This window comes from Pteropus medius, unplaced genomic scaffold, assembly GCF_902729225.1.
Source record: "Pteropus medius unplaced genomic scaffold, Ma_sr-lr_union100, whole genome shotgun sequence".
Lineage (NCBI taxonomy): Eukaryota > Metazoa > Chordata > Mammalia > Chiroptera > Pteropodidae > Pteropus > Pteropus medius.
This window is the reverse complement of record NW_024344378.1, coordinates 32,647,763-32,661,102: the sequence shown is the minus strand read 5'-3', so window position 1 is coordinate 32,661,102 and position 13,340 is coordinate 32,647,763. Positions and strand designations below refer to the sequence as shown.

Genomic DNA, 13,340 nt, shown 5'->3' with positions numbered 1-13,340 from the left:
TACAAAGTATGCCATTTTATATTCTTTAACTTGCAGTTCAAATGTTATTTTCTTAATAAATCCATTATTCTCCTAGCAAGTCAAAATTAATGGCTTTTCCCCCCACTTCCACATACTCAGCTAGCAACACTATTTCCCACACATTTTACCATGTCTTCCATTAAGGTTAGCCTTTACATTTCTGTCCACCTTACTGAACTGGAAATTTCCTTTTTTAAGACGGGAACTCTTAATGATCTCTAAGCACCAGTGGCCAGTACAATGACTTCCACACAGTAGGAAGTCACTAAATACTCATTGAACTTATTCCTTCAATTAATGCACTCTCAATCAGTTTAGAAAAAGTCCCATGCCTTAAGATTTTGTGTTATACACAAAATGTAGCCTCCCACGATCGTTCCACAAATGGCTCTCTAACTTCATAGTTTCAACCGGGCTATCCTTTCATTGCTCTTAATATGGAAAAATATTTTACACTGAAAACATTTCTGATAAATTTCTCTTAGTTATGCTGTGTCATAGGTCATTAAATATTAAAGCTAAAAATTACTTTGAAAATATTTCATAAATATTTTGTCCAAATTCACAGTGTCTAAGTGTCAGAGTTGATGTTGAATCTAACTTAAAGACAATAAAATCTGAAACCAGACTAGCTGGTTGTGCTCCCTTTAGCCACTTTGTACACTAGTGACTTAGCTTTCTATACTTTAGTTTTCTAATCTTTAAAATAGTGTGGTGATTTTTATAAGGCTTTCCTTTAATAGTGATTTTTTTAAAATCATGTAAGTTGTGCATTTTTTATTATTCTATTTCTAGATATTGCTGGTTTACTAGATAATTGAGTTAAAATTTGATAATATTATAGAAGAGACAAAAATGTACAGTATATTTTATACATTTTTTCTTTACCGTATATCACCAAAGTATTTTAGAATTTTTTTCAGCTATTTTTTTTTTAAAAAAAGGTCTCTTTCCCTCTCAACTCCCTCTTGTAGTAAATCATTACAATGTCAAAGCATAGTCAACTGTATAAAAGAAAAATTCTTTGATAACGAGATGTTTCAAAGACAGGTTATCTTAGGAAAAGAATCAATTTTCTAAATGGAGTAGTAGGGATTTCTTGAAAGCCTAGTGAACTTGTTTATTCAGTTTGGCAAATAAAACAAACAAAAACACTACTGGGCACATCCTAATGTGTGTGTGTGTGTTATAAATACATGTTATATATTTTTTTCTTGGAAAAATTATAATTTAATGTATACAGATTTTTATGCACTTGGTACTAAACTATATGCTAGGAAAAATACACAGGATAAGATAGTCATAACTTTTACAGAGTTTAATATGTTTTATGAGATATTTGTTATTCACAGTAAAATAATCAGAAAATATCTTAACCATTATTGAATCGTTAAATCAGATGGAACATACTAAAATATTATGAGAGCTCATTAAAAAGTGAGTAGGGAAAAATTTCAGTTGGGAAGACTTCATTGTTGATTAGAACTTCATGAACCTATATAGATGTTTAGTACTCAAATAGGCAAATAAAGGGGATATAATATTATTGTATGAAATGATGTAACCAAAGGCATGGTAATTTCATGAGGTACTAAGATACCAATTTGGCTGCTATTGGAGAGGAGAGGAAATAAATGGTAAAGTTTTCTTCTCTTTTACTAAGTCAAATATGCATTGGTTTATTCTTCCAGCCTCCTTGTCATTATAGGCTTTTCTCTATTTGGGATTTTTTTTTTTATCCTTTTCAAATAGTATTTCTATTACAGATATGTTTCTTTTCTTTCTCCCCTTATAGACTACATGCTGTTTGACAGAAATTATTCTGTCTGTATTTTCTACACTCTGAATTTTTCTGTGACTGGCACACATTAATATCTGAATTATGTATCAGTTTATATAGCAAATAATTAAAGAAGTAATATCCTACACAGCAGAGTAATTTAGTTTTGGTATTGTATACAATATAAGATTACTTGAAGAAGTATTTAAGACTGGATCTTTAAATTGATGTGTTAAATCCTGTGATATGGGAATTGATGGAAGCCAGCTTTGAGGTAATGAGGGTAAAAGTTGAGCATGAGAGAATGTAACAGCATTAAAACAATTAAGGTTCCAGTTTCCAGTCTCAGATTTTGAGTAATAAGATTCAATGAACCTCTACACAATGATCATGAAGTTGCCACAGAAAAGAAACAAGCCTTCCAAATTCTCAAGCAATATAAAGAAACACTTTTAAAAGTCTTGTTGTTAATGTTTTATTCTTCAGCTTTTTACCAGAAAATGTAATGCCTATATAAGAGATTCATCTTCATTAAAACCCTTTTAATGGTCCATACAAAAATTAACGATGATGGTATTGTTAGCAGTGTTGATACATTCTCCTGAATTATACACCTAAAAAGTAAATTTGCCTACCATCTTAGATTATTCTAGGACAACAGTCCCCAACATTTTTGACACCAGGGACTGGTGCTCCGAATGAGAATCTAATGCCTAATGATCTGAGGTGGTAATGCTAGTGCTGGAGAGTGGCTGCGAATACAGATGAAGCTTTGTGCTCATTCACCTGCCGCTCACCTCCTGCTTTGTGTCTCGGTTCCTAATAGGGGCTGGGGTTTGAGGACCCCTGTTCTAGGATATACTGAACAGAAGAGGGATAATTATAGCCTAGTATGCCTTTTAGCCTCAAAGCATCACTGGTTTACATTAAAGCTCCGAAGAGAATAAATATGGAGATGACTAAATTATGCATTGCTCAATATGTCTGACTGGTAGGTATGGTCTTGAGTTCAGCCTGACTGCCAATCTTGAAAGACTTAGCAGTCCTTTCACGGCACTAAATTTATTTAGCTTTAAAGAACGATACAGGACAGGCAACAACATAACTCTTATGGCAGTAGCATAATAGAAGTCTTGTTCCCTCTTGACATAACTTCCTAATATCTTCCAAATCATCTGCACTTGTATTTCTGAGGCATTTTCTTATCTTAAAAGCTTTGTTGTAGCAACTGATATAATATCTAATGCATAAAAGTAAACTTACTAAAACACTGGTAATGACCAGAATGTATTTTATCCAGTAAGGAGTTGGAATTCCCTCTGCAAAACACATTAGCTGCCATCCCTTTTCTTAAGTTGTCTGATATTTCTTTAACATTTGAAAGATTATTTCATTCCTTCATCCTCTTACTTACACCTTTTTATAAGTGTTGATAGAAACATTCAACTTCGTATGTAAGTTTTCCAAATATAGACTAAATTCTTCCTCTGGCAAATCTGTCTCCATAGTTATTACCTAGCTTGTGAGTTTTACGTTGCTTTCCAAATAATCTTTCTGTCCACAAGATCAATATCTACATAACTTTCATTTTTACTTAACTGTATAAATGAATCAAAAATCTTTTATTACATCATAGAGATGAGGCAGAGAGATTAAATGTTTAGCACAGCACGCTTCAATTAATATCACCACGTTATTTTCTCAAATTTCTCTACAAAGATTTTTCTCACATATCATATATTTTCCATTAACAAAGTAGGCAATAGAGACTATTTCTTAGGCAACTCTGGGTTTCATCTGGTGTGGCACCATAACAATACACCATGCCCTAGGTATAACTTTTCACTGACATAAGCTTCTGAGTATAAATGTGGTACATGAGCAATTTGTCTCCCCAGAGGCCATCCAGTGTTGACCTTTTATTTGTCCAAACCTCACCACAGGAGAAGATCTTTCTTTATTTTTCTTTCTTTCTTTCCCCCTTTCTTCCCTTCTTTTTTCCTTTGATGAAGGAGTAAGCTTTATAAATTTTATTAATGCTAACTTAAATATTAAAGAGACTAAAATATATATTAAGAAATATATTTTTAAAAGTGCCTAATTTTACAAGTTAGATAATTGCATTTTTAAAAAGAATTCAACTAGTACAAAGAACATATTTACTCGTTATTTATCTGTGTATATATTTTTTCATTTCTTATTACATAGTTCATCATGATTTCTTCATAAGAACAATTCTACCACTTTCATAGCATGATCTTTGTCCATTTAATGAATAACCATCCATTGAATCAAAGATGATTTGATGCATTAATGACCAAATGGCACCACGTCTCAAAGTATAATAATCCTAGAACATATGACCATAAAGCAAGCCAAGAAGAATAATTAATTATAAAACTCTTTTCCTATAATATTATGAAGTGGCCTAATTTTAAATTAAACTAGCTTATTTTTTAAAAAGTATATTTTTCATTCATATATCTGGAAAGATTAGTAGTGAATTTAGTTCTGGCATAACTGGAAACAATTACATCAATCATATTCTCTACTTATTCTCTGACATTGTCTTCTTTTGGGGCTTAGTCTTAGGCAGATCCAATGCAGATGAGAAGATTAGCAAGAACACCAGGTATAATTTTACCAGTCTACCCCTAGAAAAAAATAAAAGCCAATCTTGACTACAGAAATTTTAGGGGTCCTCTTGACTACGGAAATTTAAATAACTGCCAATTCTTATTTATTTCATTTTATTTTTAAAACTTTTTTAGGCAAAGCAACCTTTGGTTGACATCACAGATTGCAAGAACCTTATCAGCTTATGATCCTTATTATTTTTTTTTTATTATTTTTATGCCTACAGTACCTGGTCTTCCTTGGTGATCTCCCATCCAAGTACTAACCAGACCCGACCCTGCTTAGCTTCCAAGATCAGATGGGATTAGGCTTGTTCAGGGTGGCATGGCCATAGACAGATAACTGACAATTCTTGAACCAAATAATGTCCAGGCCTGAATCTCACTTCCATCATTTTAGCTAAATGTTAGCCCCACCCAACATGGAGTATGAGGGGGTGAATTTCTTAACCCCTACCCCCCAAAAAAAGACAAGGATCCAGGATTCCCAGGAGGCAAAAATGTTGAATGGTCAACACACTTATTCATGATCAATTTAACCATAATTAATTTCTAATGAAAATATACTCAATATATTAATATTATATACTAATATACTAATAAAATATATACTAATATACTAATAAAATATACTAATAAAAATATACTAATAAAATATACTAATAAAAATACTATATTCGCACTTTTATATTATATTATAGTTTAGTTCTGGTTATTATTTCTATATCAATTATGACTTTTATTCTCTCAATTATGCTTCAGTTTTGAGACTCCAATTTGATTTTTTTGTTTAGTTTATGATCTAATATTCTTTACATTTGCCCTTTTTTATAAAGCCATATTTGTTGATTTATTGAACCCAAGAAAAAGAAATGCAAGAGAGACTAGAAAGGAAATACTAGAAACTAGAAACTAGAAACTAGAAAAGGAATAGGTGGGGCAAACAAGAATTTGTGTGTGTGTGTGTGGGATTGACAGGTAGCTGACAATAAGGATATCTGTAGTAGGTACATATTGGAATATTGAAAGAAAGAAATTGTGGGAGGATAAGATTAAACTTCCTAAAAAGGACTGCAATTATGGAAAAGAAATATATAAACATGTAACTTAGTGTTTCTTACCATTTAGATATAACATTTAAGCCAAACAATTTAAAAACATAGATTTTACTTACTTTCATGCAATAACATGTAAGCAACACTTTGGCTTCTCAATGTAAACCAAATCCTTTTCAATCCCTTGAAAAGGGATTAGTTAGGAGGCAGATTTCCCCTCTAAATTAGTGGAGGGCTTCATATACCATAATCTCATAGACTACTGATCACAAAGTCACTAAATTATAATTGAATTAAATACCCAGAATAGTTTTGGTTCAGGGTCTTTCACGGGAGAGATTGCCATTTTATGCATATTCAGAGTCAGTGTCTCAGCTCTCTTTTCTAATCTTGGACCACCAATAATTTCTTTAAAATATTTTTGTTTACATGTGTGGGGACTCATTTATGCTGTTTTATTATTTAGTACTAAAAGTGTAAAAAAATCCTATAAAGCTATTCAACCTAAACATAAAATTTATTTTTGGCTTTTTTGTTAAACTTCTTTTTGCTAATGGTTTCTGTGAAACTATTTGTGGTCCCTGAATATATTAGCTCATCCATGGTTGACTGGCTCTGCAGTTTTAGGGCTGTTTCTATTACCTGTGCTTTGCAGTACTACTTGGTATTTATGGTACCTCCCAGATGGGTACCTTCTTCAGTTTAATTATAATCTGGCTTATCCTTTCTTCCAACCTCATTTATAAAAATGTTAAATAAGACCAGCCATAATACCTTCATCTCCGAAGCATGCTGCTCAACACTTATTAACTTGATGCGTTGCCATTTATCATTAAATTCCGTTAGCCAATTTAAGTCCCAGAAAAAATGTTAATATTGAGTTCAATTTGAGCAAATTTTAATGAAGATTCCCTGAGACATTGTGTTAACTGATTTACTATAATCATAATTGATATCTCCTCTGCTACCCCCATCTTCTAATTTTCTAATTTTATCCACACATAAAAGAGAATAAGTTTGTCTAGCTTGAATAGTTCTCCATAAATATACATCATTTATTGACTGTTTCTGCAAATAGTTTTCTTCTCCTTTGCCTTTAGGACTATGTCTGTCATTTTCACATAAATCCCAGAATCATTCATATGTTTTTCCTTCTGACAACTACATCTGTCCAGCTCTGAATACTTAGCTGAATTAATGTCAGTCTCACAAATTTCTTTTTATTTATTTTATTGCTGTTATTTCTATGTACATTATTACTCTAAATGCAATGGATAATGAAAATAGAAATAGCATATGCATAGCTTGTCCCATTAAGCATGGTGGAGTGTGTAAAACATTTTGTTTACATTTCAAGATATTAAATATGAAACTTTGAATGAGCCATTAATTAACACTCATTTCCTGAAATTGAATTCAAGTTTCAAGGTAAATATGAGCATTCACATTTATCTAAGAAGGTATGCCAAAGTGTCTAGTAGCCACCCAAAGGGGTCTGTGAACAATAAAGAAAGTCATAGGTGTAAAATTCAAGAATGAGAAATAATTTAAGAAGTCAGTAAATAAGAATTTTTTGCAGATTTATTGATTACGATCATGTGTATTTTCTTTATACAACAAAAAAACTTTTAATTATGTTTCTCTTATGTGTAAATGAGGCCACCTTTCTTTTCTCCATCCGTTACTTTTGGTATCATGAAAAAAGAAAAACTGTTAATGTTTATAAAACGTATATTATAAGATTTGCCACTAGAACTCATCCCCCCGCCCTTAGGTAAATGTATATTTATCTGGAAGTCAAAGAGCCTTAACATATTAAATAATTATTACATTAATTTTGCTTTATGAAATTAATAATAGTCGTTCTTTTTTCACACATGGTCCAAATGTAGTCTTTAATTAATACATACCATTTGTTCCAAAATAATTATAAATATGTGCAAAGTGGCCTTACAAATGCTCATGTAGTATTATTTCAGGGACTCTAAATTAAATTCCTTACCTCAAAAAAAAAAAAAATCCTTGGGCTTTGTTTTCTAATTTTCTAATTAGATATTCTACAATTGGAGATGCATTTGTTTGATTTTGAAAGGATAATGTCAGTCTGTTATATATCAGTTTGAACAAAATTATAAGAATCTTTCCTTAAGCCAATGAAAATAAAAAGGATATGAGAACAAGAGAATTTTTGAGAGACAGGAAGGAAAACATTAATAATGGAAAAAATGAGAGCAAAGAAGGATGGGAGTAATAAAAGCATACTTCATCTATTTCATTTTTCCAGGTCTCAGTCTGTAGTAACATGTGTTTATGTGTCAAGAACAGGAGGTAAGATAGATAAAAATTTTAATTTTCTATAGGAATATTAGATTTATTTTAGGGCTTTCCTCTTTCTCTCTTTCTTATTAAATTAAAATAGTCATCGAGATCCAAAAAACTTTTTATTTTTTTAATCACTTTCACAAGAAAAGAAAGAAAGATAATTCTACCGGCTGCGGTTGCTTCAGTATCATATCAGAACACAGTAGCCTCAATTTATGAAAACAAGAGCATGCCAAGGCAACGTTCTTTACTAACTTTTTTGTCTTTGAAAGCAAGTTGCTTTTCTTGGGAGGAAAAATGACGCAATAGTGAAAAGTTGAGTCCCAGAGGATTTAAGTTATGATTTTCAATTCCAGCTCACTGCAGTCGACGCAGACGAAGGGTCAAATGGGGAGATCACATATGAAATCCTGGTTGGGGCTAAGGGAGACTTCATCATCAATAAAACAACAGGCCTTATCACCATCGCTCCAGGGGTGGAACTGATAGTCGGGCGGACATATGCACTCACAGTCCAAGCAGCGGATAATGCTCCTCCTGCAGAGAGAAGGTAATTTATATTAGAACCAAAGCAGTCTTTTTGTTGCTCCCATTTAACCCCATAATTAAATTTAAGAAGCTCAGCAAGCATTCTGTTATCCTATAAACATCTAAATTAGATTGCAAAAATCAGAGAGACTGGATTCTCAGTAACTGCATATTCTTATTTGGTTAAATTGTGGGAAAAGGACAATAAAGAAAGATTAAACCACAAAATAATTAACTATGATTTCACAAAAGTATGCAGGTGTCTGTTCTGGGGTGTGGGGGGCAGGAGGACTGGGTAATATCAGAGGCATGTATCTAATTTACTACTGAAAAACAAGGTTGATAATAGTGTGAGATCACTATTATCACTTTACAAATATATATATCACTTATTGAATATATATATATATCACTTTATGAATATATATATATCACTTATCGAATATATATATTTCTAGAGCTCCCCATAAAAATGTTTCCTTGTTTTTAACTCAAGTGGGGACACTTCCCATTTTTCCCCATTGTATTAGATTATCTTTAAGAAAAACATATTTTATTGTGTTAAGAAAGTATTCCTATTTTACTAACTTTTAAAAATAAAAATGGTGGTTTATTTGAGTCAAATATCCATCATCTATGAAGACAGCAATGACTTTTCTTCTAGAACTAATGGTATGATTGTTCTTAATATATGTATTTCCTAAATAAATCCATTTTACATTTTCAGTATGAATTCCATTAGGCCATGGTGTTTTAATTTTGAAACACATTGTTGGATTATGTTTGTTATTTTGTTTAGTGAAAGTAGTCTATACTTTTCTTTTTGAGAATTTTTTTGAAGATATTATATACTTGTTATGATATCTCATAAAGGAAAAAAAAGAAACATGAAGAAATACAAGAAAAAATTAACAAGTGTAGCAGATATGAATGAGTTGTAAACACCTCTAAAAACAATAGATAAATCTAAATTTGATCCCTTGAAAAAGAGAAACACAATTAAATGAAAATACCACCAGCTAATCGAATCGAAAATGAAGTACAATTTTACATAATCAATTCTAAGATAGAAATAATACAGACACAGAAGAAATTACAAGAATCATGAGACAGCTTTGCTTTAATAAATGCAAAATTTGAAAACATGAATTGGATAGTTTTTAAAGAAGATATAGTTTATTAAAATTGATCCCAAAGATTAAGAAATATTAAGAGAACAGTCCTAGAGAGGAAATAGAGAAAGTGCTCAAAGAGCTTCTACCCAAAACTACACCAGGGCCAGGCGATTTGGGCAGGAGAACTGTAAGCAAACCATTAAGATGTATCATTTCTCTCCTTTTGCCTTCTCACAGAGCAAAGGGCAATGTTTCCTCTGCAGCACATGCATATGGGGAATTTTTCTCTACACACTTCTCTTATCATTAATCATGTAGATTTGGCCAGTGATCCCCATAGTTAATCACTGATATTTCTAGATTGTTCTTTCTCCTTATATTCTCCCTTTTAATCTCATAAAAATGAACTATCCATTACGCCTCCTTGCTACTATCTACAGATAACTGGCCCTTCCCCCATTATCTCCTCTCTAACCTCATCTCCTACTATCATCTATAGATTTCCAGGTCACTCTGAAAGAGTTTAATTCCCACCTGCCTGACATCACTTCAACAGTACTTTTGTCAGTTTTTGGTGACTTCAATATCCAATATGTGGTTTAAATCATGCTGAAACTAGCAGTCACTTTGGCCAAACACTCTTGGAGCTATCTTTGATGCTTGTTTTTCTTTCAAACTTCAAATATAATCTTAAACTTATTAACATTCCAATCCAAGCTACTGTTCTCTCATCTGAAGTATTAAAAACTTCTTCTAATTAGAAGTCTAATTGGACTTCTGCCTGAGACTCCTTCGATCTCCTCTCAACAGAGTGGCCTGAGTGATTCTGGTAACATAGAAAACATCTATTTCTTTTGCTCAAGATTTTTAGTGCTTTCACATTTTACTCTGAGTAAAATGAAAAATTATTAAAAAGGCAGTTTGCCAGCTGCCACCAACCACAGGACACTCCCTTGTCAACTCTTTATATTTTTAAAACACTTTCCTGGCATTTTTATCTACTGCCCGTATAACCATATTATCTGTATTTTCCTTTAGAGTATGGAATTTATTGTCTGACTTGCTTCCCCCTGCCTACCCCAAGGTGCTACTTAGCAAGGAAAAGAATCACATGGTTCTGTTGTGTTATGTCTTCAGAAATCAAAACAATTTTTGGAACACCTTTAGGTTCTTTACAGACATCATTTTTTTTCCCCACTAAGTTCTTAATGCACCTCATTTTTAGTTTTTAAATAAATGAAGTAGAATAAGGGACAGTATGCTAGAAAATTTAAATATATGTTTAGAGTTCCCAAAACCAGAAGGCAGATTTGAAATTGTTCTACCTTCCCTTGTAGTACATATTAATGTCTAACTTATTGTCTAAGAAGTCAGAAATAAATAGATGTCTGTGACAATAAGATTTTCTATTCAGTCCAACAAACATTTATTATGTAGCAGTCATTTACTATGTTCTAGGAATACAAAGATAAACATAGTACTGTCATTTGTGAGCCAAAAAAAATAAAGTAAGTGTAGAAAGTATAAATATACATAACTAAATTCAGTTTACCATGATTAATTTGAGAATAAGATAAATTCTTAGGTATCTGTGGTATTGATGAAGACATGTGTCATGACAAGAAAGTACTTAGAAGGCATCTTAAACAGGATGAGTGTAGGAGAATGAGTAGAGTTTTATCAGGTGAAAAGAAAGTATGTCACATTACTTACACAGCCCGAGAGGTCTAAAACAACTTGGTGCTTATGGATAAGTCAGTCAGTGTTACCAATACATAAACTGCAATTGAAGGAAGGGCAAGAGAATTAAGGGCCATCTCATGGAAAATTTAACTTGCTTTGTTAAGCAGCTTGAACTTACTCAGTCAATGGAAGGAACTCTTGCAAGAACTTTCAAATAGAAAGTCATGTGAAATGATTCCAGTTTCAGGATAATCACTGTTGCCCTATAAAAGGCAGATTTGAGGGCAACAAAATTGTAGGCAGAGAAATTAGGTAGGACACCAGCACCAGAAGAGTCCAGGGGAAATGTTGCTGATGGCTTGAACAAAGGATGTTAGGAAGACTGGAGAGATGAAATTGTCAGGAGGGGAGGAGGAGAGGGAGGGGGAAGGAAGGAAGGAGGGAAGGAAGGAAGGAGGAAGGGAACGGGGAGGAAGAAAATTTTTTTAAAAAGAAAGCAAAAAACCTCATGTTTTTATTTAAAATGACTGGGTGGTGGTGATGCAAGATGGTGCATGTGGTTTGTTTGAAGGGGATGAGTTCCATTTTGGACATATCTGGTTGGACCAAGCCATAGTTCATATATGCAAAAAGCAAACAGATGTATATGCCTAAATGTGCAAAAACAGTTAAGGGCTGTAACTTGTGAAGAACCATATAGAACATTTTTATATAGTGTGTAGTTACAGAATTTAAAATAAGTTTGAATGAATTTTAATAATAGCTTGATTCATGCCCAGTCATCCTGAAGAGCATTTAGTAATCAAAGATGATTGATACCATTTAATTACCATTCACTAGGGCTACACACCATGTGAGCTAATTTATATACATAATTTCTAATCCTAACGACATTGTGAATCTTGCATAACTCTATTTATTTTTGCGGCCCAAAAATCTGAGTCTGAAAGAGAACAATTAACTTGTCTAAGTGCCCCTTGCCTATCTTCCCACCCACCCAGTAAGTGTAGTAGAACCATAACTTGAACTGAGGACAGTTGAATTCTAAAACCTCTCCACTGTTTCATATCTATAACCTTTTATAATAATTATTCTGGAGAAAAAAAATTCTACAATTGCTTGATAACAATATGAATAATGAAAATTGTAAGAATAAAAGCACCTGTTGTTTTTATCATTTAAACTTTTATTAAAGTCCTTTAATAGTCATTAATTTATTTTATACTTTTTTTATTTAAAATAGTCTGAACTAAATATACCTGGTGTAATTATGTGTGCTTGTATATTATGAACAATGCGTTTTTAACCACTTTGTTTTTTAATGAATGAGATTTTATAGTCCACTTCTTACTCAGTTCCTATTTTCAAGTCATATCACTGATTTGTCTGGATAAGTTGTTGCCTACAGTAATCAGTACAATATAGTTGACTCTTGTCAGTCAAAAATCCACATAGAACTACAGTGGGGCCTCCTCATCCACATGTAACTACAGTGGGGTTTCCTCAAATGTGGATTCTCAACCACAGAGTTGATGCTGGAACAACTCAATTATGAACTATGTGGGTCAACTGAACTGTAGTCAACTGAAAAAAAATCACACAAGAACACAAAAGTGGACCTGCGCAATTTAAACTTATATTGTTCAGGGGTTGACAGTAAAAGATTTTTACTTATTAATTTTGTATTCCACTCTAGGAAACAAAGTGCCATCTTCAAAATCTGAATATACAGGTCTTTTTCAGTGACACTAGGCATTTGGTTGACCTAGACTCATTGTTTTCTTTATAAACAATAATTTGGGCACTAAAAGATAACCTAATAATGTTGGTTAAACATAAAGTGGGACCTGCAAAGAATAAAATCTGTATACCTCCATTCTTCCTGATGATATAGTAGCAAGGATAATGACATTTGCTATTTTCTAGAGGAAAATTAATCCTTCAAATTGACTTAATGAACTGAAGAGTGAGGCTTTGCTTTCAGTATTTCCTATGGAAACATTTTTTCCTATGAAAAAAAAATAACAATTGTGATATATTTTACAAATTGACCCAGTCCGTAACAGTGGCATGTAAACCTAATTAAATAATAACATTAAAAAGCAATGACAATTATCTTATTTTTTTTAGATCGGCGACCTCAATTCAAAAATTTAAATAACACTGAATCTCAAAATAAGGTCCATATAAAGTAACTCAT

At 32.3% G+C, this 13,340-nt stretch overlaps 1 protein-coding gene and 1 pseudogene across 2 annotated transcripts in view; one reads left to right on the top strand and one right to left on the bottom strand.

Moving 5' to 3' along the window:
- The window catches only part of PCDH15 (protocadherin related 15), a 730,119-nt gene that overhangs the window by 474,231 nt on the left and 242,548 nt on the right, over positions 1-13,340 (top strand). For both annotated transcript variants that reach the window (XM_039871826.1, XM_039871827.1), the window contains exon 14: positions 8,171-8,364. In XM_039871826.1, coding sequence (XP_039727760.1) covers positions 8,171-8,364 — 194 coding nt within the window. The remainder of the gene's footprint in view (positions 1-8,170; positions 8,365-13,340) is intronic.
- LOC120609861 (uncharacterized) lies at positions 4,656-4,774 on the bottom strand (annotated as a pseudogene).